General features: G+C 41.8%; 1 protein-coding gene across 2 annotated transcripts in view; it reads right to left on the bottom strand.

Annotated features, from left to right (window-relative positions):
- The window catches only part of LOC105561106 (integrin alpha-PS2-like), a 78171-nt gene that overhangs the window by 17492 nt on the left and 37759 nt on the right, over positions 1-22920 (bottom strand). For both annotated transcript variants that reach the window (XM_012010800.1, XM_012010799.1), the window contains exon 3: positions 17614-17732. In XM_012010800.1, coding sequence (XP_011866190.1) covers positions 17614-17732 — 119 coding nt within the window. The remainder of the gene's footprint in view (positions 1-17613; positions 17733-22920) is intronic.

Genomic DNA, 22920 nt, shown 5'->3' with positions numbered 1-22920 from the left:
TAAAAATGATCTTGTTTTCCGTCAAAAATAAATTGAAATAATATAAGATAAACATAATGTATGACTGATCATGTGATCTGTAATAATATATTATTATACACATCACGAATTTCATAAAACAGCATGTCGTAAATCAGTCGTTGCAAAGTGAATCTTGATGTCGATCATTTTATGACGTAAAATTCATCATGTTAATGTCACGTTGACGTTTCTGTGCTCGTTCTACTTGGGATTCACCAGAAAAGAGCGCTAGTAGAGGAAGCGATCCCTCAACTGTTGTGTGCGCTGAATGCGGCCAATAAAACCGCGCTGTTCTCCGATTTAGTCCGAATAGCGGAACGCTATCGGTCTGTACACAAGAGTCGCACAATTTGTATATTACACAAATGCTTTCACGAATTGACAGTTCTAGATGCAAGAAGTGCAAAAGGTGCAGAACCACTCCAGCATGCATCGCCTTAATTAGCCCCGCATACTTTTGCGCTTCTCACAATGGCGGGAAATATGACTGCGTTTCTGTTCTGCCTAACGGCTCATTTAACGATAAGTGTACGGCCGGAGTACAGGCGCGTTTGGTAACCGCGGGAGGCGCGGATTGCGCAATCCGCACGGATCATTGCCGCATTTAGAGGTGTACGCGCCTTCCGCGAGATTACAGACGTATAATATTTGCGTACGCGCGCGGGCTCTCGCGCACCTTGATGATTCCTCGTAGGTGAAAACTCCTCTCTGCCGCATAATTTTCGCCGCATAATTCTCGCTCTCCGCCGCTAAACATTATGCATTACCAGGCATTCGATTATTGCAGGCAGGTACCATTAATATTAAACTCATGCCTCGGGCATTCTCCCATAAGTGCGCCTTACATAGACAACCTGTAATTTGATTCCATTCCGGTAATGCACGAATGATCTTACAAAGTCCCTATTGCACGCAGTGTTCCAGCGGAACGGACGTCCTGTCAACCAAAAGCGCAACGTCAAGCGCGATGTTGATTTTAGCGGACAATGAACTCCTACTTGTTGACCGTAAATTCACAATTTAAATTCAAACTTGAACAGGTCTAGATACAATCGAAGACAAACTCGGCTCTCGTCTGTACGTCAAAAAGTTTTTCAAGTTGCGACATAAAATGGACGGCTCGAGGTTGAAATAACGCTTCTCGATTTGATTTCCGATGCCTATTATTGATAGTAAAGCGAGTCACGGTTGCGAAAAGTTACTCGATAGAATTTCAAGCGGGATCTTATCGCTCGCGACACGTTCCTTCTAGAGAACAGACCAGTCCGAAAGACGGCTGCAGAAGCCATTTCGTTGGACGAGCTCTCTCACGCACAATGATCGTCGCATTACGTCAATCTGTACTTGGTCAACCAACCAGAAGCGGCTAGATGGCCTTAATAACGCGACGTAACGTACGCGCGAGTGATATAACGGCGGTATTTATACCCGGTGCCGCAGGTCTACTACATTGTAAATCTCTTGAAATACGCGCGATATGTCCCGACAACTTGTCGCGGCGGCGCATTGCGCATCAGCGTGCAGTTGATCTGATGAAATCGCGGGGCAACTGCTGGTCGCATTCTTCGGGTGCTACCGGGTGTAGCTTCATCGGGAAAATAAAGAACCGCGTTGTACGGTACCACTCGCTAATGCTCGCTAACACAAGCGTTTTCTCGAGGTTACCAGTGGGCATAGCGTAGCGTAAAGACCGCATCGGACTAGCAATTGTTGACTCGGATTCAATTGGAACTGACGATTGTCCTTCAGCCAATGAGAGCGAAGCAGCCGGCCACTTAATCGGCTCTCATTGGCCAGAGGACAATCGCCAATCCCAATCCAATCCGAGTCAGCAATTGCTAGACTGATTCGGCCTTAACAGGAGTTGTACAATCCTTTTTATCGCTGCGAGACATTCTAGGGCGTTTCGAGGAAAGGTCGTGGTTTCTTTCATATTTCTGCATTATTATGCGGTTGTAATAAAGACGATAAAATCTCGGCTCGCCTAAAGATCGCCTCGAGGCGTCGTGTGTCTTCAGAAATAGCCCGGTGGCTCCTCGCGCGATTGCATAATTTGTCGCCGGCCAACGTTTTAACCATTTTTCAAGGTCGCCTGTGTAAATGAGCCTTAACAAGACGCACGCTGATTCCGCATGCACGGGGATCGCGTGAACGGTGCCGAGCTCTTTAGCGGAGTGAGATTATACGGGCGCAACGCTCGCGCGGAACTATGCACTCAGGCAACCATGCATTATTAATTGCGGTCCAATTAAGGCATGTTACAACGGTGCGTCGTTACGCGCATCCCTCTCGGAGGATTGGCCCGACCTTAATCGGGAATTACGGAAAGCCTTTTCTCTTGATTAAGTCGTTTTCGAAAACGCAATTAGGCCGGTGATGGATCCGCCGTTACTCGACATTATATCGAAAAGAGACGCCGTTAACGATCCGTTTGCTTTTGGAAGCGGACTAATTAGAAGTGATCAGGGACGTAACTGTACTTTAAACGAGACGCGTCATTATCGACGTACCTCAAATTCGTGGACGAGGCCCCGTCGCAGGGAGGCGCCCCGAGCTGATTGTTCCGCGAAGGTTTTTGTTCGCGTCCGCAGAGCGAGGCTCTCTTGAAACGATGCCGCGCCGGCGCGGCGTACCAAGCAGCCCGATTGAATGTAATGATCGTCACGCTGCCGGGTCTGCCTATCGACGATCGTCGAAGAGGAAAGACGAAGGACGCGAGAAAAAGAAGACGACGCGCCCGAAGTGCCGCAATTTATCCATTGCGCCAGTTTAGCTCAATCGCTCGAGTCCGTTCTGGTGCGTGCGATCCGGCGTGCGTTTGTGAGCGCCGAAATCGTTCGTCGTAGATTCGCCGATACGGGGTCTCTGAGAGGTCTGATCTGCCGACAAAATTAATGTACTATTTTGCACACGGCGCACCCCACGGAATTTGCATTGGACGGAAAGAGGCAAAAACAAAACGGAGTTCCCTCTTTCCTGTTACTTCATCTTAATTAAATGCTAATCTACTTATGCATTAGACAAAGGTCTCTTTCAATTTCTTTTTCTTTCCTCCTCTGTTTCAATCTATGCATTGTGCGCTCATCAAACAATAAGATTATTCATTATACGTTAGAATACACGAATATACGATTTTGCTCTCGGTGTGAAAATGAAAACGATCCTGCCTGAGAAACGCCAGAAATCCTGCCTTCGAAATTCAATACGTCGACATGCCGACGAAAATGTATGCAGTTAGGAGGAGTCTTACAACTTCACGCACGACTGAACGCACAATAGCTGGAAATAATCGATCGCCGGAAAACGTAATAAATTACCACGCGCGAGGTGGAGTAGAACGAGGCGCCGATCTCGTAGCTTCGATCTCGAGAACGCGGTTCGATGATGCGAAAACGCGCGCTTCGGCAATAAGTGCAAATAACTCGCGGTTCATTAGAGAGAACAGAAGAATCTAAATGCCGCCGGCGATACGCCGCTAAAGATGAGCCTTTGACTGGCAGGCAGCAGCTCGACCTCACGGCTTTTGCGCAACCAAATCGCCGTGAACAAACACCGCTAATAGCCGGAAATTAGTTCCGTGAAGCCCGATTGTATATTTAGGGCAACGATTAAACACACGACAGCGAGAAATTAGGAGAAACCGTTTTCCTTACGAAGTCACGCAATAAATGTCGGTCAAAATTTGTAGAGAGGGCAAAAGAAATGACCAAATATTTCCGCAATATCCATGTATTTTCTAATACTTTCTACAGTGAAGACTAGTCACTCTATGCGAGCTAAAGATTAATAGCGAACTCGGTTACTTGCACTAGTGCGCACTGAGTGCAGCTAGTGCATAATCGGTTTTTATATTTAACTTTGTCTTAAATACATGTTCAAAGAGGATTTAGTCAATAAATGATCCGTGTAAATGTTGTAAAGATTATTTTTCTGGATAAGAAATATTGCAAGAGGTATTTACGATGATCTTTCAATGTAAGAATTGACTGGAGACAAGGCTTACAATTAGTGTGCACTCAGTGCGCGCTAGTGCTCTGGGAAAAAAAAGACAGTTATAACCCATTTTGGGGCCCACTATTAGTAATCGAATTATTTGGATTGTTCGTAACTCTACTCTGGGAAAAATTTTGACCGTTTTTTTATGTAGTTAAGCAACTTAACATTTCGGTTATTGCCACTTAAGTGAAAATTATCTTTGCGTTACTGAATATCGACAGAACTAATTGAGAGAATTGATTAGTATTACTCTAATATCTTGGATATAGATAGAACAGCTAATTGAGATTTTTAGTTACGCGAGATAAAATTCGTAAAAGATTAGAGTTACGAACAATCTAAATAATTCGATTACTACACAGAGAGAAAAAAATAGTTGCAGTTACCACAATCTCACTATAATTTATAGTCATTTTTGGACCCAACCATATTTTTATAATTCTTCCAACTACGTAAGTTATGGTTGACCTAACAATGTATTATAGTTCTCATAGACACAATATTAGTCCATGCAACTTATGATATGGTTGTCATAAACCAAAACGAGCTTTTAATTTGGTAAGGTATACTATGAATATTGCAATAACAACCACAAGTAAAATTTCGAATAACTATATGTAATAGTAATTTCATTATATTCATTGGTTACATCACTTTGCACTCATAAAGAATAGTACAAGATGGCATCTTTCAAAGAAAAGATAAGCAATCTTATACGAATGCGTAAACTTATCTGTATTTATAACACCCTAAGCGGTTTTTTACTTACGAGAGAGTCTTGTACCGCGCGTCCTTCTAGTGAAGACATACCGAACCACTTCACTTTTGTTTACCATGCGAATAGTAAAGTGGATGATAGAAAGTATAGTTAAATGTACTAGTATTGTACTTGCACCTACTATATAAAACTAGTTAATTTAGTTACTATTCACCATCTTAATATTTTACCAGAATAATGGTTAAAAGCTTCATAAATAATAGTAAAATTTTTATGCTGGTTGGCATCGCTATGACTATGTGGTTGTTATTACTAATATTATAGTGATAATTACTATAAAAATGATATTCCTGACTATAATGATTTTACTATGCAATTATAGTCGCAAATACTACGTACTTTTCTCTCTGTGTAATTGTGGGCCCCAAAATGGGTTGTAACTGACTTTTTCCCCCAGAGTGCAACCAACCGAATTCGCGATAAGTAACAACGGTGAATAATTCAACAACAGACAGTATGAAAAAAAAATCAAATATTTCTGCAATATCTATTTATTTTCTAATACGTTCTCCAGTGAAGGCGAGTCACAATAGCTAGTTTATACAAGCTAAAGGTCAAGTGACAACGGTGAATAATTCAAGAACAGAAAACATTTACAAAATTCATGACACTTAATTCTCAAGTCGTCGTCGTTCCCTATAATAGATATCGATGCATGACGAAGATTATAAGGAAATCCTGCAAATAATTAAGCATCGGCGGTAATAGTCGTGCGTCAGACTGCGAGATGATGATGATTCGGTGGAGCCTGCGTGATGAAATTTCGAAGGTGCGGCCGGTTCGCGATTTGCGCTTCATTAAAGAGCGCGGAAGAATTTCACAGGGGAAGTAACGACGTGTGTATGCGTGTGTACGGGGCGCTTTCGAACAAGCGTGCGGCAGGAAGCTCGCGGCAATGAAATTGCCCCGACGAAAGTAACGTGCGTCTAATTGTAAGAGAACAGGGGAGGAAGGGAGTAATAATATCCGTCTGCCGGCGCGCGCGCGCGCGTTCCGTCTCGCCTCGCTCGCTTCTCTCCTCCGGATTGCAGGCGCGCGATCTACTCTTCATTAAAAAGGACCACTTGAGCTTAAAGATGGTTAATGACACGGTACTTTTAATGTCTTCACTCGGCCGGCTCTTCCTCGTCTTTCACCGACGACGGCAAGAACCGCACGGCGCGGCGCCGTGGCTTTTTCCCCGTCGGGGCCCCATGCACGAAACGCCCTTAAACAGACCGTTAAAGTGAACGGGCTCCCTTTTCAACCGCGATCCACTCCCCGACCAAACAGCGCAAAAGGCTACGAAATGTTCAAGAGGCGCCCAAAGAACGTCTTAGGGCAGGTTTCACCAACGTCTTCAACGTCGCTTAACTTTAAGCTTAGCTTAATTCGTTCTTCGTCTCTTTCCAACTGTTGCTCTAGAAAGAGACAAACGTTAATTAAACTGAGATGAAAGTTAGACGACGTTTGGTGAAACCAGGCCTGAAAAATCGGGAGGTCCTTCAGAGACGCCTTCCAGACGTTCGCGCTGTCTGCCTCATCGAGAATCGTATATTGGCACATTTTCGAATTTCTCTCTTTACATTTACCCGAGTTTCATTTCCGCTACAGAGCAAGTGCATTACAGATACGCAACGCGCATAAAACGGTGGGATGTTATTGTAATCTGCAACACCGTCTCGCTTGGCTGAGCGAGAGCTTCCCACTCGATGCACTTATCAGAGCGCACTTTGGGACCGTAGCGCGGCGACAACGGTTGCCTGGACGCACACGTGCGTAACATGTTTTGAACAACAAAGGTCGAACGTAATAAAGAATAGGACGACGGCAGGACTGTGTGTCTTCGAGTCGTAAAAGTTTAAGAAAGCTTAAGTTAGGTTTAAGAACCCTGGAGGCTCACATTAGCCAAGTTCAACTGGCAAACCAATGTAATATTTTCGACTTGCGTAACGTAAATATTAGTTCTTTCTATCGCGAACAAGTCGTATGATTAAGCGGATGTTAAAATCCTCCGGAAAATTCTGAATCTTCGCACACATTTTTGCTGTGTCGATCTTAATTAATTAATTGTCTCGAAGGGTCATTCCACTTTAACGGCCCAAAAACTATGCTTATCTTGAACACTTTTCTTCACAGTAAATACACCATACAATGAAATAAATCATTTTGGGATTTATCAGGGCACTCTTAAATCACACAAAAAAATTGTTTAAATTACGACAAAATTTTTTGGTGTTATTTAAGTGTGCCCCAAAAAATCTCCAAAAGATTTATTTCATTGCACGGTGTATTTACTGTGAGAAAAAGTGTTAAAGATAAGCATAGTTTTTTGGCCGTTAAAGTGGAATGACCCCTCAATTAATTAACGTTCGTTTGTTAAAGGGAAAGCGCAAGGATTTCTCCAGAAATATTAAAATTTATAACTTCTGATAAATAAATGCGTGTGTTCCGTGAGAAAGACGCTTCCACTGTTCCTTCCTCTGTTCATTCATATAAAAAAGAGCCGTCGTCACAATCTACCCACAAATTATGGGATTTTTTTCTACGTTGACGTGAATACCGATACGCTTTATCTGCACTCGATCGATAAATCTGAAGAAGAAAGGAGGGTATCGTTTCGACGGGGCGCCTCGGCGGAAGCGAAAGTTATTTTGAGGGCTTGAACGAGGTCATCTCGGGTCGAATACACGCAACGCCGCTCGCTCGAATAGATCGAACGGCATTTTCAACCGGTTGACAGTCCGTTTAAAGGACAAACTTTATTCTATCTGCGAATCGCCGCGAACAACTCTCCTCTTTTCGGACCAATCGGACTCGACAGATGCTAAACTAGAAATGTTAACTTATTGTCGTAAGTGCACAGCTAAAAAGAGAACACTGCGAATGGGCATACTGTTAACAAAGAGTTAGCACGCATTGTTTTCAATTTTCTAACAGAAATAAACATATTATATCTATTACATCTGGCCAAGTACTTAAAAACTAAACTGATAGTACAAAAAAGCTCATTTCTCTTGGCAAAGTGTTTTATCATGTGTCTTATATTCCTTGAGGTTTCTTTCATATTTCATATCTTTATTGCATACATACGAAACGTATGTACAGTCTTATTCATTAATGCCTGGACCTCAGTTTTACTAGGATTTACATTTTCATAATCTTTAGTCCCACACTGTAAAAAAGTTACATGTAAAATTACAATTATAATATTATAGCGGATAATATTGGGACCATCTGTTAAAGGTGTATATTTACTTACGTCAGTAAACTTACATCTTGCAGGTGAAATTATTACCTTATACAATAAGTAAGCTGCTTGCTTTTAATTGTGTATATTTTATATAATAAATTTTACAATTTTTTGTAAAATTTCATCCTGTATAAACAAGTATTTACACAACAAAGAGTAAAAAAATGTTTTATAAAGGTACATAAATTTATATATTTCCGCTATTAATTGTGTAATCGCTTATCTATGTAATTTTACATACTTTTTTTTACAGTGCACTTGTACATCGACGAGTTTCAGGCTGTAGTTCACACAGCTTCTGTAGAAGTCTGTGGTACATACAGCCTGAAACTTAGTGATTTGTATAGACGAGAAAAATGATGATTAAACTGCAGGTCCGTGCATTAATGAATAAGACTGTACATTACAAAAAGATGAATGCAAACTTACAAAAGACGTATTTGAAATTCTTGTGTTATTCCATGTTTGTACAAATGACGGAGTCGTGCACTCGCGGTTCGCGACCTGCGACTTAGTTTGTCGTAACATTAACGCGGCGTGAATTGGCGTATTCCTCTCACTCGAGTTGCAGAAGGAACGAAACGCATTAGGCTACCGGGAAGACATACCCGGAACTCGACGAACGGTAAAACACGGAAAGTGGCACGTAAAAACGAAACAACGGGCAAAGGCCGATTTTATTCGGGTGGCGAAATGGCCTGGTAATGGCCGGTCATAAAACGTCATGCGCTACTCGTCCCTCGTACGTAACAAACTCTAAGACATTTTGTTTATTCCGAATTAAATTAATGACAGCGAAGCGAGAATCACCGGCGAAATTGGTTCTGTGCCCGCGAAGAAAAATTCGCTGATTCGCCGACATTTCTCGATAAGTTAATGGCGACGTTAAGCTGTAAATAAATGTGCATTAAGTACCAGAAAAACAAAAATTCGGCCGAAATAAAACTCAATGACTTAAACGTCCACGATTTCTCCGGTACATAAATGTACGCGTTTCAGAGAAATTATCTTATCTTTCATTAACTTCCTGTATTATTACAACCCTCGTCACAATAATGTCGTCATTAAAGAACTATAATTATTCTTCAATTTTATTATTATAATCTCCTTTTGACGGCTTAACAAAAATTGCTCAACTCTGTCGCAAACTTTTACAACCTGAGAAACATTTTCATCGGATAAACCAATTAAATAGTGTTTCCGATGGTTAATTTTTCCGAGTACGTTTTCCGATTAAACGATGGATACGTCCGATGAATTTTATCCGCTGAAGTGCAATTACCAACAAAGAGTAAAAAAACTTTTTTGTAAAAGTACATAAATTAATATATTTCCATTATTAATAGTGTAATCGCTACACTTATTACGTACGTAGCCTTACGTACTTTACAACGCAGAGAGTCTGCTCGAGGGTATTCCGGGTATAAAAATTAGCGAGACGTAAAGGCGACCACCGCTTTTGGAAGCGCGAATAAATTATCCGGAAATGTATGAATGGCTCTCTCGTCTGAATTTGCTCGGCTCCCGTAGGAACGTTTGCCTCCTGACTTTTTGCCGAGGGAAACAGCTCTCGCGAGCGACAGGATAACAGAGCGGCGGTAGAGGGATATTTACGTGATGAAGGTGGAGAGTCTGGAAGACGGAGGTGGTTTTGCGCGGGCACATCGCCTTAGTTTCGAGGTTGACTCACTTCGTGGTCAGTGAGTCACAGCATTATTTATACATCATGCGGTCGCAGCGCGGTCGAGCCGCGCGGGATCGCGGCCAGGCGCCTCGGATTGTTCGTCTAAGATTTACCTGCTTAAAGAGGCCTGGGGATTTATCAATCGCGCGGCCGATGGCTCACCGCCTACGGAACTCGAGAATAACCATAGGATACAATTTCATCGGTATCGTTTATCGGCGCGAGAACGCGTACAAATCGGTACACGATACCGTTCCACGATAGCTTCTCGTAATCCTGTCTTCGACGTTTAACAGACACGTATATCTTTTCTACATCCGCACGTACGCGCGAGTGCGCGAAGAAAGCGAGACGCTATTTCGTAAGAAATAACGCAGGTGCCATTGCACGAAGATAAAATTATGACCGTTCTAGGGACGGTTGCCCGATGGTTTTTCTCCACGGGGTGAAATATCGCGGTAGAAAATCTCGCAAGATTTTCTCACTGTCCGCAGCGTTTCCGTATCCCATGTGCGGCAAACGTCGTCAACAAAGTGCATCGTCCATGTGAAACACCCGGAGGGCACGAAAGACCGCCGCGGGCAAAAAGCGGGCGTTTAACGGGCGTCGCAATTTGTCCCGCCGACAAAACACAGGACCGGAATGCGTATTGTCCGTCCGCTGGATTATCCTCCCGCCGCTTCAGCTCCACCTCCTCCCTCTCGTGCTTTCTCATCGGGAGGCGGACGAGAGGCGTTGATTCGCGAACAAGAAGCCATCGAAATTTATTTCTGACCCGAACGAGAGCGCCGAACGGGTCGGAGATTGAACCCCGGCGTGATCTCGATGAGAGTTTAATTCTCGACTCGATATTGCAAGAAAGTTACAAGATTGTTACGAGGTGGATAAATTTACGTCATTGTTTTACGCGCTTCCATTGTTGTAGAGATCAGTTCGATTCAAACGCGAAGGCAGCTTGTTCTTAATGGGTCCAATTAGTGGAATACCTCGCATGACCAGCAGATAAATGGAAATGTTGCAATCTATACTTAGCAAACTCACGAGTACTATTATATTTTCCATAATTTCATACGCTTTAAAGGTCAATCAGTGGATTATCACTGAAAACGGTGAATACCCACTGACTCGCAGTTATAAGTATACCACTGCAATTTTCAATGATATAGAGGAAAGTCCTCTATTATGAGATAGCTATCTAATATGAGATAACAATTGATATTGTCTTATTTTTGTACTAAATAAGGTTTTGTGAGAAATATAAATGCGTCGGGAATATTTTTTGTCTCGGTAACAGAAATCCTTTCTGAGGGTGCAACGATTACACAATCCAACATTGAATTTTCCACTAAACAGATTTCGCTCCAGGGGCAATAAATTCACGGCGGAATCAACTGATGATGCCTGTTAATTTAAAGAAACCCCGCTGTCCCATATTAGAATCCTATTTTATAATAAGGGACTTTGCTCTACTTATAACTGATTGACTTTTAGAGAGTAGAACGTTACTTTTTAAGAATGTATTTCTCAGGTAGTTTGGAAACGGAAATTTTCATATGGAAATGTCGAGGGTGAAATTTTAACCCTCCAGTATAATTCTAATACGAAAATGTCGGAGCCACAATCTTTTCGCGAACGCAGGCCAGTTGATCAATGCCGGTTAACTTCCGGGTACTTAGATATGGCGGTTGGTAAAGGCAGCCAGTCTCAACTTAAAAAAATTTCAAATCTACCCTCGATCACTAATACTCCCTTCGCGATGCGCGAACACCCGAAAAAGATCGGCGGCACGCACGAGGACAGGATGACGAACGACGGCTCGCGGTATCTTTCGCGAGAATTTCTCGAACATTGTCCTGTCGGTCCTGTCTCCGGCAATGGTATTTCCATTCTCGCGGGCGCCGACAAACAACAGTTCCCCGGGGCCATCGCGCGCCGCGCTCAAGATCCCCGCCAATTCCCAAAAAGGGCGAGAGCGAGGATGAGGAAGAAGCACGGGAGAAGCACGAGGATGAAGTGGCGGAAGGTGGCGCGGAACGTGCTCGGTGAATTCCGTCCGGCGAAGAGGACGAAGAGCACGAATGAAAGGGCGACGGAGGGGGAAGACGGGCGGGTGGCGGCTACACGGGGGTTCGGACGAAAGGACGGCGAAAGGGACGAGGATTTCGTACAAGGCTCTGCTTTCAGGCTGGGTCGCCGAGGTCGCGATTGTCCTCCGCTTTGATAGCGCGCGGTGGACTCGCTTAACTTTTAATCGATGCGTTTTTGCCGACGACGACGGCGATGCGAAGGCGAAGGCGACCCGCCAACGGAGACAACAACATCGTGACTTTATCGTTCCGCCACGACGATATTTTATTGTTGCCGATTGTTCCTCCGTTTCTGCCCCCCACCCCCCCCCCTTCGCCCAGCGGGACGCTTTTTTGCCTCTAAGGAGTTGTTCGTCTCCGGTCCTCTTTCTGCATCGCTCACCGCACATCCGCCGAATCTTCCCCTTGCAGATTTAATCAAAATCAAACGTCATGTTTTAGTGCAGCGAAATTTACGACACGACAATTTCGATCGAATTGTATTAAAATTGAATGTGGTTATGCGGAATTGATTTTAGAAATTATTGTTACTTCTGCGTCAAATGTTTTCAGATTTTAAATTGACTTTTGGAAAAAGTAATCCTTTTCTTTTTGATAACCATAAGAAAGTCGTTAAACGATGAAGTCTGTGAGGGAAGAAATCTTTATATTTAGTCGATCGGAATCTTTCGCGATATCGAGCCAGTAAAATCATTCGTGAGAGACATAAGGAGTACTCGTTCGACATCGCCTATAAATCTCTCATGAAATGACGTATCGGACCGCATCTTTACTTTATTTGGCGGGAGAAAAAGGGAGTGCGCCGAAGAAAGGTCCGAAAGGGGCGAAACATCTGGCAACAATCAACAGCAAGAGGCGCATCTTTGAAATGTCGGTAGATCGCGCGCGAGAGAGAAAGAGGGACCGGAGGGGGTCGCGACAAAAAAACAGATTAAGAAGTGCTGTTGAATTGGATCGCGGTAAAAAAGGACGAACGCGCGGAGGATGATGCGTCCGCCGGAGGATGCGCGAAAGGGAGGAATGCGTCCAGCGGTGAAAGGTCCGCCGAGTGGTTCCCGGTCTCCGTCCCGACGCGAACCTCGCGTTCGCCAGGATAACCTCCATTTGGACACGTAGCTATTGGACACCGCTCGATTGGACACGTTAGTACTTGACACTGCATTATTGGACACTGTGAATTTAAATGAGTGAGATGCGTAGGGATTTTGCTAAAAGCAAAGCCTTCGGCCACTCTTGCCGCACCCACCCCGCCGGTATAGGAAGCATGGACCATCTTGTGACGTTTGTGTCCAATAATGTGGTGTCCAAAAATACAGTGTTCAATACTAACGTGTCCAATAGTGCGTGTCCAATCGAGCGGTGTCGAATAGTTTACGTGTCCAAACGGGATACGCCCGTTCGCCAACTCGCGCGCGGTGACGCCAAGCGGGCCTAACATTCCGCCCGAACCTGCGGAATCGACCCAACACGCGTTGTACGTAGAGGAACGAAAGGGCAACTAGGAAGCGTGACCTTTCGGTGCCGCCCTCGTAACCACTGGGTCGTTAAATCGCAACGACGCACGAGGCGCTCCACTTCGCATAATGCCGTAGGCGTCGGTGTGTTACAAGAGCCCTAGATCACGCTTGTCGGAATAAAACGAAATATGATAATACTTCTGAATCTGCAAAGAGTGCATTCATTTAACGTTTATCCCACGTTCGACTGAACCTTAAGGAAAGAACAAACTTATTTAATGCGGCGTCTAGAATGAGATTTTTAAGACGTAAGATTCAAGAAAGTGACCTACCGCAATCAAATATGTGAGGAGAATAATCGACTGCGATCGGTAATTTTCTTACGCCTTACGTCTTAAAGGGATGCTGGCGTGATTCGAAAGGAAACGAGTTAAAGATGAATAAGAATATGCGTAGTTTTTGCGAGACCATGACCGTGACCGTGCAGGAGATACGACATCGTTGCATAAAGCTTCTAATACCCTCCAGCATCCATGGAACCCTCGTTCACCTTTCACACGCGGCTTCTGCGCGCGATCTTTTGTCTCGAGGGCAATTAACAGCGAGGCAATGGCGTTGATCGACAAGTGAACGCGTGAAATTCACCGCTAAAGATTGAAACGAAGCATTATCCGCCAACGGCAATCGACAAAGAGCATTAACGAGTTTCTATTCGATAAGATGACAACCGCCCACGGATACTCAGGGGCTCGACCTTTGTCCGTGGCGACGATAAAAAGAACGTAAGCAGGAGCGAGAGAAGACGTTTATCCGGTTGCGCGTGTGTGTATCTATGTGACATTTGCATGTAGCAGTATATTTAAAGAGTCATGTTAAACAGCAGTTGATTTAATACGCACGAATTATTCGTATTGGATAGGTTTCATCGCGTAGTACATCGTTAAAAGAAGATCAATTGGATTTTGTTAAATCATAATTAATTTTTACATTTAATAATTTAACTTGTAAAAATCCTGTGAAAGTCCTGTCTTATTGTAATTTTCATCACGTGCATAAACACTCCAATACTTGAATGAATTAATTCTGCGATTCTATAAGTAGATTAAATATATATCTATAGATATATTAAGATAGAAAGTAGAGACGTTTTTATTAGTTTTGCAGAACGACATCAATCGATTTGCTTGACTAATGCGCCGATTAACGGCAAATGGATCTATCGCGACTTCGATCACTTTCGCTGCAGGGACGAGTACAAATTCGGATCAGGCAAGAGACGAATTTGCGTGTGATTTTCGCGAGGACTCGCCGAACTCGCTGGTGGACGTCAATCACGCGTGACGGGAATAAGGCAGCCGCGTCGGCACATTGTTTTAACGCCACAAGCAGACGCGTTAAAGTCTCTGCACGCGCGGTATCGTTACATGCATCTCACGCGCACACCTCCGGTTATAAGAGAGAAGACACTCGGCGACTTCCACCGGCTGTGCCTTCTTTCTCGTAGACGAAGAAACTAATCACTCATAAATCGAGTTTTACCGGATCCATATGAATCTCACTTCTTTTTATTTCGAGAAACGTATCAGAAGTCTAGGAACAGATCGCGTGCCATCGGCGCGTAGCCCGCTTTTTCTCGACCGCGTCAGTGAATTAGTGAATGATATTTAATTTCAACAGTATAACACGTTACTGTACCCTCACATGCATACCTTCGACATAACTTTTAACATTAATTATTGAACAGCGGTGGACAACAGCGGAGAAGCGCGAAAGAAGGAATTTCTAAATGTGAAAGAGGAGAGTACTTAGAACGAAAGAGCGAGGCACGTTTCTTCGCGTTTATCTGCCAGCGGTAATTACTTATCTTTAATTGCATGGCGGAGCGAGGCGGGGAGGGACAAAAGCGATATGGAGAAAGCGAGGAAGAATAATCGCGGAAAAAGCCTTGTACATTTATACCGGGGGACGCGCGCGGTCTGGAACAAGTAGATAATTCCGGTATAATGTCGACGCGTTCAGGGAAGGAATGTCGTTGACGGGATAGCGTGCGGCGCGACGTCTCGCTATGTGAAAATTACGCGAGCACGAGAACGATAATCGTCGCTAATACGCCTCTCACATACGAATGCGGCCTTATTTATGGCTTTCCTCCTCGCTCGCGCACCCATCGCCCGTCACGAGGTCCCCCCCCCGACTCGTTCTGACCGACCGTATCGAATTTCCTCGAAATCCACCTAGTCATCCACATGTCATTTTTAACCGAGTAATCACGCGGGATTACTGCAACGCTATGAGCGACTCGGGTCGAGCGATGCTCCGCCATCCGATTCAAAACCCTTGTAATCTTAATTGTCGCTTCCATTTTCGTGAGAAGCTCCGGTGCTGCGTACTGCAAAGTCGAATAAACCGTACATGAAATATAAATAGGCTAACACTTTGTTGAATACTTTACGTCTGAAAGTTTGAAGAGTAATGGAAAAGAATTAATAAAGGGCAACGTTTAACCGGAGGACAATAGAAGTATAAGGCCCGGTTTCGCCAACGTCGCTTAACTTTAAGCTTAGTTTAAATTCGTCCTGCGTTTCTTTCCAACTGTTACTCCAGAAAGAGACAAACGTGAAGTAAACTAAGACTAAAGTTAAGCGACGTTTGGTGAAACCGGGCCTTAGAAAAATTAATTGTTCGCCCGGGCTCGCTGCGCATTCCGAAAACTCTGATGCACTCGGACCGCCTGCGGATTTGCGAGCGCCGCTTCCTGGCCACCCTTCCACCCCGCTTCAATCTTTCTCCTGCAGTCAATCTTCGCATCCGCCATCACAGGGGCCACCGCAGCCGCGCGTGATGAGCATACGCACATGCGTGCAACGTAGAGCGGTGCACATAAAGATAGATAAGGGCGGCTCGTACATCATAGGGGCCGCCGCGCGGTTCGAAGGGGAGAAGGGAAAAAAAGGGGTGGGGGAGCGCCAGGTCCCCGGGAAGGGCAGAGATCTTCGCGCTAGATTGGTGTCCGACCTTTCGCTCGCGCAGACAGCATACCCGTCGCAAGAAGCGCATCCCGCAAGACGAGGGCGGCGTGCACGCCGGCGTTACGTCGCGAACGTGCCGGATCGTCGTAACGGGGCTCCGCCACGCACTCTGAATCGGAAATCTGCGTGGAAGCTGCGAGCGGGCGGATAATGACTTTAACACGTATCGCGGACGGCGAGTGTCGATCAGATAACGAGAGAACGCCGAAGACCGCTTCACGAGGGACCGAAGGGATCATAATTTCACGTCGGAGTTGTAAATCGGCGTAACTTGAAAACTACCTCGACCGCACCGTAATCGAGAGAGTCGAGAGAACAAGTACTGTTCCATCTATGTTTAAAGAAAGATTATTGGTCGATATTTATAGATGGAAAGTAGAAATTAACGAATAAACTTTGCGAATTTATTATTCCCCGATCTCTCGTTTAGCAGCTACATATTCCAAAAAGTTTATTTCAACGATCACAATATCAAGTATTTTTGCAAGAAATATTTCTTGATTCCAGCTAATTACCGCGCAACGTGATTGCTTCATCAAAAGTAAACAGCTTGACTTCTGAATTCCGTGCTAATTCGACTCGCGCTCGCGAGACGTCTCAACATCACAAACGAAACGTGGAACGCGCCGGGAATTCGTTTGTTTTCGAACCCTGAAATAGAAGCCGCGGCCTTCTGGGAACGCACGTCTGTAATCTCTCAGGAGATCTATCCGAGACCTCTAGTTATAAATCCCACGAACGGAGATTGAAAATTTGAAGAGAATATTGCAATTAACTCTTCGTTACTCACACTTTCATTGTCCTAATTATTCTTATTATATTGGCTAAAAAACAGAATTATATTCGTAAAAAAAAACAAGAGCTCTCTCGGTAACTAGATTTTCGTCGTCTGTTTTCGTTGGCATACATCGTTTATTTCATTAGGCAGCTTTCGCACAACACCTTGGGATTTCTAATTATAAACACAATGTACGCGAAATTAAAGTTAGCTTCCGTTATAATGAATATCTCTCGCAACAAAAATGAGTATAATCTTTCCATCATTAATTATTATTATTTTATCACGAATTGTCTGTCTCCGGAGGATCAGCTATTTTAAATCGTCATGTACTTTAATGCTTCTAATTGAGGCTTCTGTCAGTTGAATGTCAATTGAATGCAGGTCGACTCGTTAATCAAAAAATTCAACGTTACATTGGCCACGCTCGTAATTACCGTTGCTACGCCTTAGGCACGTTACCATGCCGAAGAATCATTGCACCGTTAATGCGCTGACGTCTGACGGTTAAAATGCAAGTCGTGCATTTCGATATCGGAGGTCGCACTTACCAGAATCGGGCCTCCGTCCTTGCTAGAAGCTGAGACTGTGGCGCCGAACCACTGCAGCGTCTTGTTGTCGATCTGGTTCAAATCGCCAGCGACATTTGGGTTTTTGACGTGATTATGTCCTGTAACAAATAAACATTTTTACATATTATTGATAATTTGCTCGTGACGTCTCTTAGATTTTACGTTGCAAAAAATGGTCGCTATACTATCATAAAAGTTAAATCATGCGCAGATAATATCGCCGATGGACTAATTTAATTGAATTTTTAATAAATGTTTCTATAGCCAATCGGAAGTATAGAAGTGTCATAAATTATGTCTTACTCTCTAATAGTCAATCAGTGGATTATCACTGAAAACAGTGATTATTCACTGATTCACAGTTATATGAATTATTCGGTGCTATAACTGTCTTCAGTGATAATGCACTGATTGACTTTTAGAGAGTACGTTTTAAATAGCAGGCCTAATTTATGTACGCTCGATATTAATTTTTAAAAATTATTCATGTACACATAATTGCACAATTTCTTGTCGATAATCTTCTCCTTGGGTACTACCTTGCCGCGATGGAGGAGCTTAATTCCCTGAAGGGTTACTCTTTAAAAGTCAGTCAGTGAATTATCACAGAAAACAGTGAATTATAGTCACGGATTTAAAGTTACAAGTATACCACTGCGATTTTCAGTGGTGTACTTATACTTGCAAATCAGTAACTATTTATTGTTTTCGGTGATAATCCATTGATTGACTTTTAGAGAGTACAGACTCTAAAGACGGGACAACCAAAGGTACCCATTGCACTATTTGGGCCCGATTTTTCAGTTTCTAATAAACTGTTGACCACAGTTTAATCGATTCTCTGTCTCTTCTTGGATAATAATATAGAAAAGCATAGAGCGTCGAGTAACTTCCACTAACAGTTAACAAAAGTTAACACTTCCATTAACAGTTAGCCAGAAAATGATAAACCAGGCCTAACACTCTTTGAAAGTTAATCGGTGGAGTATTACTGAAAATAACGAATCGATTCACTGTTTTCAGTGATAATCCACCGATTGACTTTTAGAGAGCACATTTATTAATTGATTTTGTTCATTTCAGCACGAACTTTCGAGAACTGACGAATAATTTCGCTATTATTTCGTCAGTTTAAACGAATCGCAACCGCGCGCGGCGATTCGTCGTGTCGCGTCGCGTTCGGGAGTGCCGTTTGTGTAATTGGACTAAAGACTTTCAAAGTGTAAAATCGCGCGAACGATCTTTGTGTTTTCGCGAGTGTGCAAGAAGACAACCTGAGTGGAGGAGGAGGCCTGGGGAAGGCACCGGCGGAGCAACTTTAGGGTAAGTATTTTTTATTTTGTATAAAATTCATCTTTCTCTTGTTTATTTTCAATAATTTAAAAATTATTTTCTTTAATATTCATTTTCTTGAATACTCTGTTTTAATATGAACTTTATAACTGTATGTTACAGGATCAACATATAGTTAAACTCCGCTGCTGCGCATCGGGTCGGTGAGTCAGAAACTTTTTTTATTACGGCAACGAATATACACACTGTAAAAAAATTATATATAAAATTACAAGTATTATAGTGAGTAATGTTCGGACCATCTAGTAAAGGTGTATATTTACATACGTCAATAAATTTACTCCTTGTAAGTAAAATTATTTATAATAAGTAAACTGCTTGCTTTTGATTGTGTAAATTTTACATTTATTTGTAATTTTTCATCATATATGTATAAACGAATATTTACACAACAAAGAGTAAATAAATTTTTTTGTAAACGTACATACATTTATATATTTCCGTTATTAATAGAGTAATCGCTACACTTATTATGTAATTTTACATACTTTTTTTACAGTGCATTTCGTAGATCGTAGATTGTAGATTGTAGTTTATCTTGTATATTCGTTGCCATATATATTCGTTGCCTTGTATATTCGTTAACATGGATAGGTTTCAAATGCTAACGGCAAGTAAATTTTTTATTTAACATATTGAAACTTCGGAGAGGAGTATGAGCAATTTTCAACGTGGAAAGTTAGCTGCGCCGTTGCAGAACCAGAGTTAATCCCTGGTTTTCTTTGTCACGGATCCCCGAAAGCAACGGTTTCGGCACGAGGGCGCGACGTCGCTTCACGAAATTAATAAAAAAAAAGAAGAGAAGATTTTATATACATATATCTTTTTCCATAAATATTCTTCCATTAACACTAATAATGGAAGAATAATTTTTATTTCAATAAAAATAAAAACATACGAGATTTAATGATTTGAAAAACGATCGTCGTTAACTCCCTGCCGAAATGACCGCTATCGGAGGTAATCCGGAAGATCTGGGATTCATTCTTTCTTGCAGCGAGGACCTTGACCTTATTTGGAGTAGTTTATATTTTCTGTTGCCCGTTGAACATTGGAGATCCTGTTGGAAAACCAGAGTTAATTCCTGGGTTTCTTGTCTCGGATCCCCGGAAGCAACGGTTTCAGCACGAGGGCGCGACGTCGATTCGCGACATTAACAAAAAAGAAGGGGAGAAGATTTTATACATATCCTTCTCAATAAATATTCTCCCATTAACACTAATAATGGAAAAATGATTTATATTTCAATAAAAATTAAAATACACGAGATTCAATGCTATAAGAAACGATCGTCGTTAACTCCCTGCTGAAATGACCGCTATCGGAGGCAATCCGGAAGATCTGGGATTTATTCTTTCCTACAGCGGAGCCTCTAAAGTTCAAGGAGTTCAACTTAAAGTTTCTTTCACATTCACTTAATTTCATAGAGCTCTACAAATCAGGGTATGTCGAGCTCACTTTTCCATGTTGAAAATCGTTGAATTACATCACAGAACTTAAACGAAATATGGCGAATATTAACGATGCATTCGCCGAGCTAATCTTTTGTAGTCTATCCATTTTCATTAATGAATTGATCTAGTAAATTGATAAAGTAAAATAATATGATGTGAGATTCTAATAGGTTTTGTCCAGAACACTGAAATTTTAACTTATTTTATATATTATTTTCGGTTATTAATTAATTATAATATGCAATTATAATATCGGTTGGAATCGTGAAAGAAGTTTCGATTTTCTGGATCTCACATCATTTATTATTTGTATGTGTGTATGTACATGTACGTGATATACGTACTTTCAAGATGCGTCTCGCATAAATACATGCATAGTCACACGCATCTTTGTATTTTCGCGGTCGGTTTTCGCGATCGGCTTTTCAGGGTAAATTTTCAATTAATTATTTAATTTTATCCATATTATAAATTTTAATTTATCGAGGAATATGATTAAAATATCACTCTAACGCGAAGTAAATTTTTTTTCTATATCTACTTGAATTTCGAACTCAAAAATCAAGTTACGAAAAGTAATGACGGAAGTAAAATTAAATTTGATTCGTATATACAGTAAAGTTTTTTGAATTAATATTCTTCTTTAATTAACCTCTCGTGGTCGTGCACTTTGCGATACGATCGACACTCGTATATTCGAACCGTACGAAATATTTGTCGGTGACGATAATCGACTATGGAAGGAGTTTTCTTCCCTCCTGATCTCTGGTCAAAATGACCAGATTGTATGGCCGGGAGCAACGAAAGGTATGTCCAATCTGGCCCAACGATGGACTAAATACGACGAGGTAAGTGGTCAATATTGGCCACTTTGATGGAGTACCTAAGTAAGGTGCTGTACGAAGTATACTTTAATTTCTTTTGATTTGTTAAGGCTATTCTACAATTGCGTAAACGTGGTTGTTAGCGGTTGTACAGTGTTGTAAAACACAGTTTTAAACTAGCATTTCCGATTGTAAAGCCTGTTGTAAAAGATGACTGAACTTGATCTTCCACGACTACAACGATATAGGACGTAAAAGCTAACTAATCATTCATTTCAATTACGACGTATCTCACTCTATTGTATATTACTTTGATGTACAACACTTACTACTACTTCTACTCCTACAACCCTACAACTACGTTTACGCAATTGTAGAATGGCCTTTACAATTCGGGTGGGTTATGCTTCTATATACATACATACATTCTCGCGTATGTGCGAGAGTGAAATCCCTATTGAATCCCGCGGGCGCGTTAAACTCCAAGTCAAACCCCTAGTTAATCGCGTCGCGGTTAATTAAAGATTTGTAGATTCATTATGTTGAAACACGGGTAGGTAGAAAATGGATAAGTAGGTCTATAGATCAGAATACGGGTAGGTAGGGATTCGGATAATCAGGGATAGGGGGACATAATTCGAGAGTTTAAAAGATTAGGTAGCATAAATTAACGAAGTAACAATAACTTTAATATAATAAGTACGTAAAAAGAATTTCGTGTTATTGTACGTATACTGAATATTTTATATATAACGTCGAGAGAAATATTGTAGGTATTGTACAGATATTATATTTTTAATTTTGTAACGTTGTTATTTCTTTTATAATATTGTATGTATTGTAAAGTATATTATAAGAAAAATATAAGAAATAAATAATAAAAATGTAAAAAAACCAAATTGTAAAGAAAAGAGGACCGTCGATTAAACGCGGCAGGGGTGGTGGAGGGCCTCTATATAGGTCGATTTTTTCTATCGACTAAAATTTTAGTTCAATTTGATTTACATAGTCTTCTAATCTGTAGAGTTTCGTTTGTAATTGATCGATAAATTTGCCTTTACAGTTTGATTTTTCGTTTGCACATTAATAAAAAATGTTGTACAATTATAAGCACAGCCACATATGTAACACGTTGTGTGTGCTGTGTAACATTTTCTATTAATGTTTTATATTGTAAGAGTCAGGTGCGTATTATTGTAAACACATGTAACATGTTCATATGTAATTTTATGTCATAATAAAATTTATGTCAATTTATGTCATAAGTGGTAAACAAAATTAATTAAGTTATAAAAATGTAAAAACGCAATTTAACGCAAACAAAAGAGGACCGCCGATAAAAATTCGGCGGGGGTGGTGGAGGGCCTCTATAGATTGGTTTCTTTTCATCGAAGAAAATTTTATTTCAATTGGATTCATATATAGTCTTTTAAATCAATAGACTTTTGTTTGCACATTAATAAAACATGTTACACAATAGGCACAGAATACTGCAACAGCGAAAATATACAAGTCAACGATTTGAAAAAAACGATCATCGTTAATTCTTTGCCGAAACAATTGCTATTGGAAGCAATCCAGAAGATTTGGAATTTATTCCTTCCTGCAGCGAAGCTTTTCAGCTTTAGATTTTCCATTTTGTCTACATATACATA

The sequence above is a fragment of the Vollenhovia emeryi genome, unplaced genomic scaffold (genome assembly GCF_000949405.1).
Source record: "Vollenhovia emeryi isolate VEMERY1.0 unplaced genomic scaffold, V.emery_V1.0 DF939211.1, whole genome shotgun sequence".
In the NCBI taxonomy this organism is placed as follows: domain Eukaryota; kingdom Metazoa; phylum Arthropoda; class Insecta; order Hymenoptera; family Formicidae; genus Vollenhovia; species Vollenhovia emeryi.
This window is presented reverse-complemented; position numbering and strand designations above follow the sequence as displayed.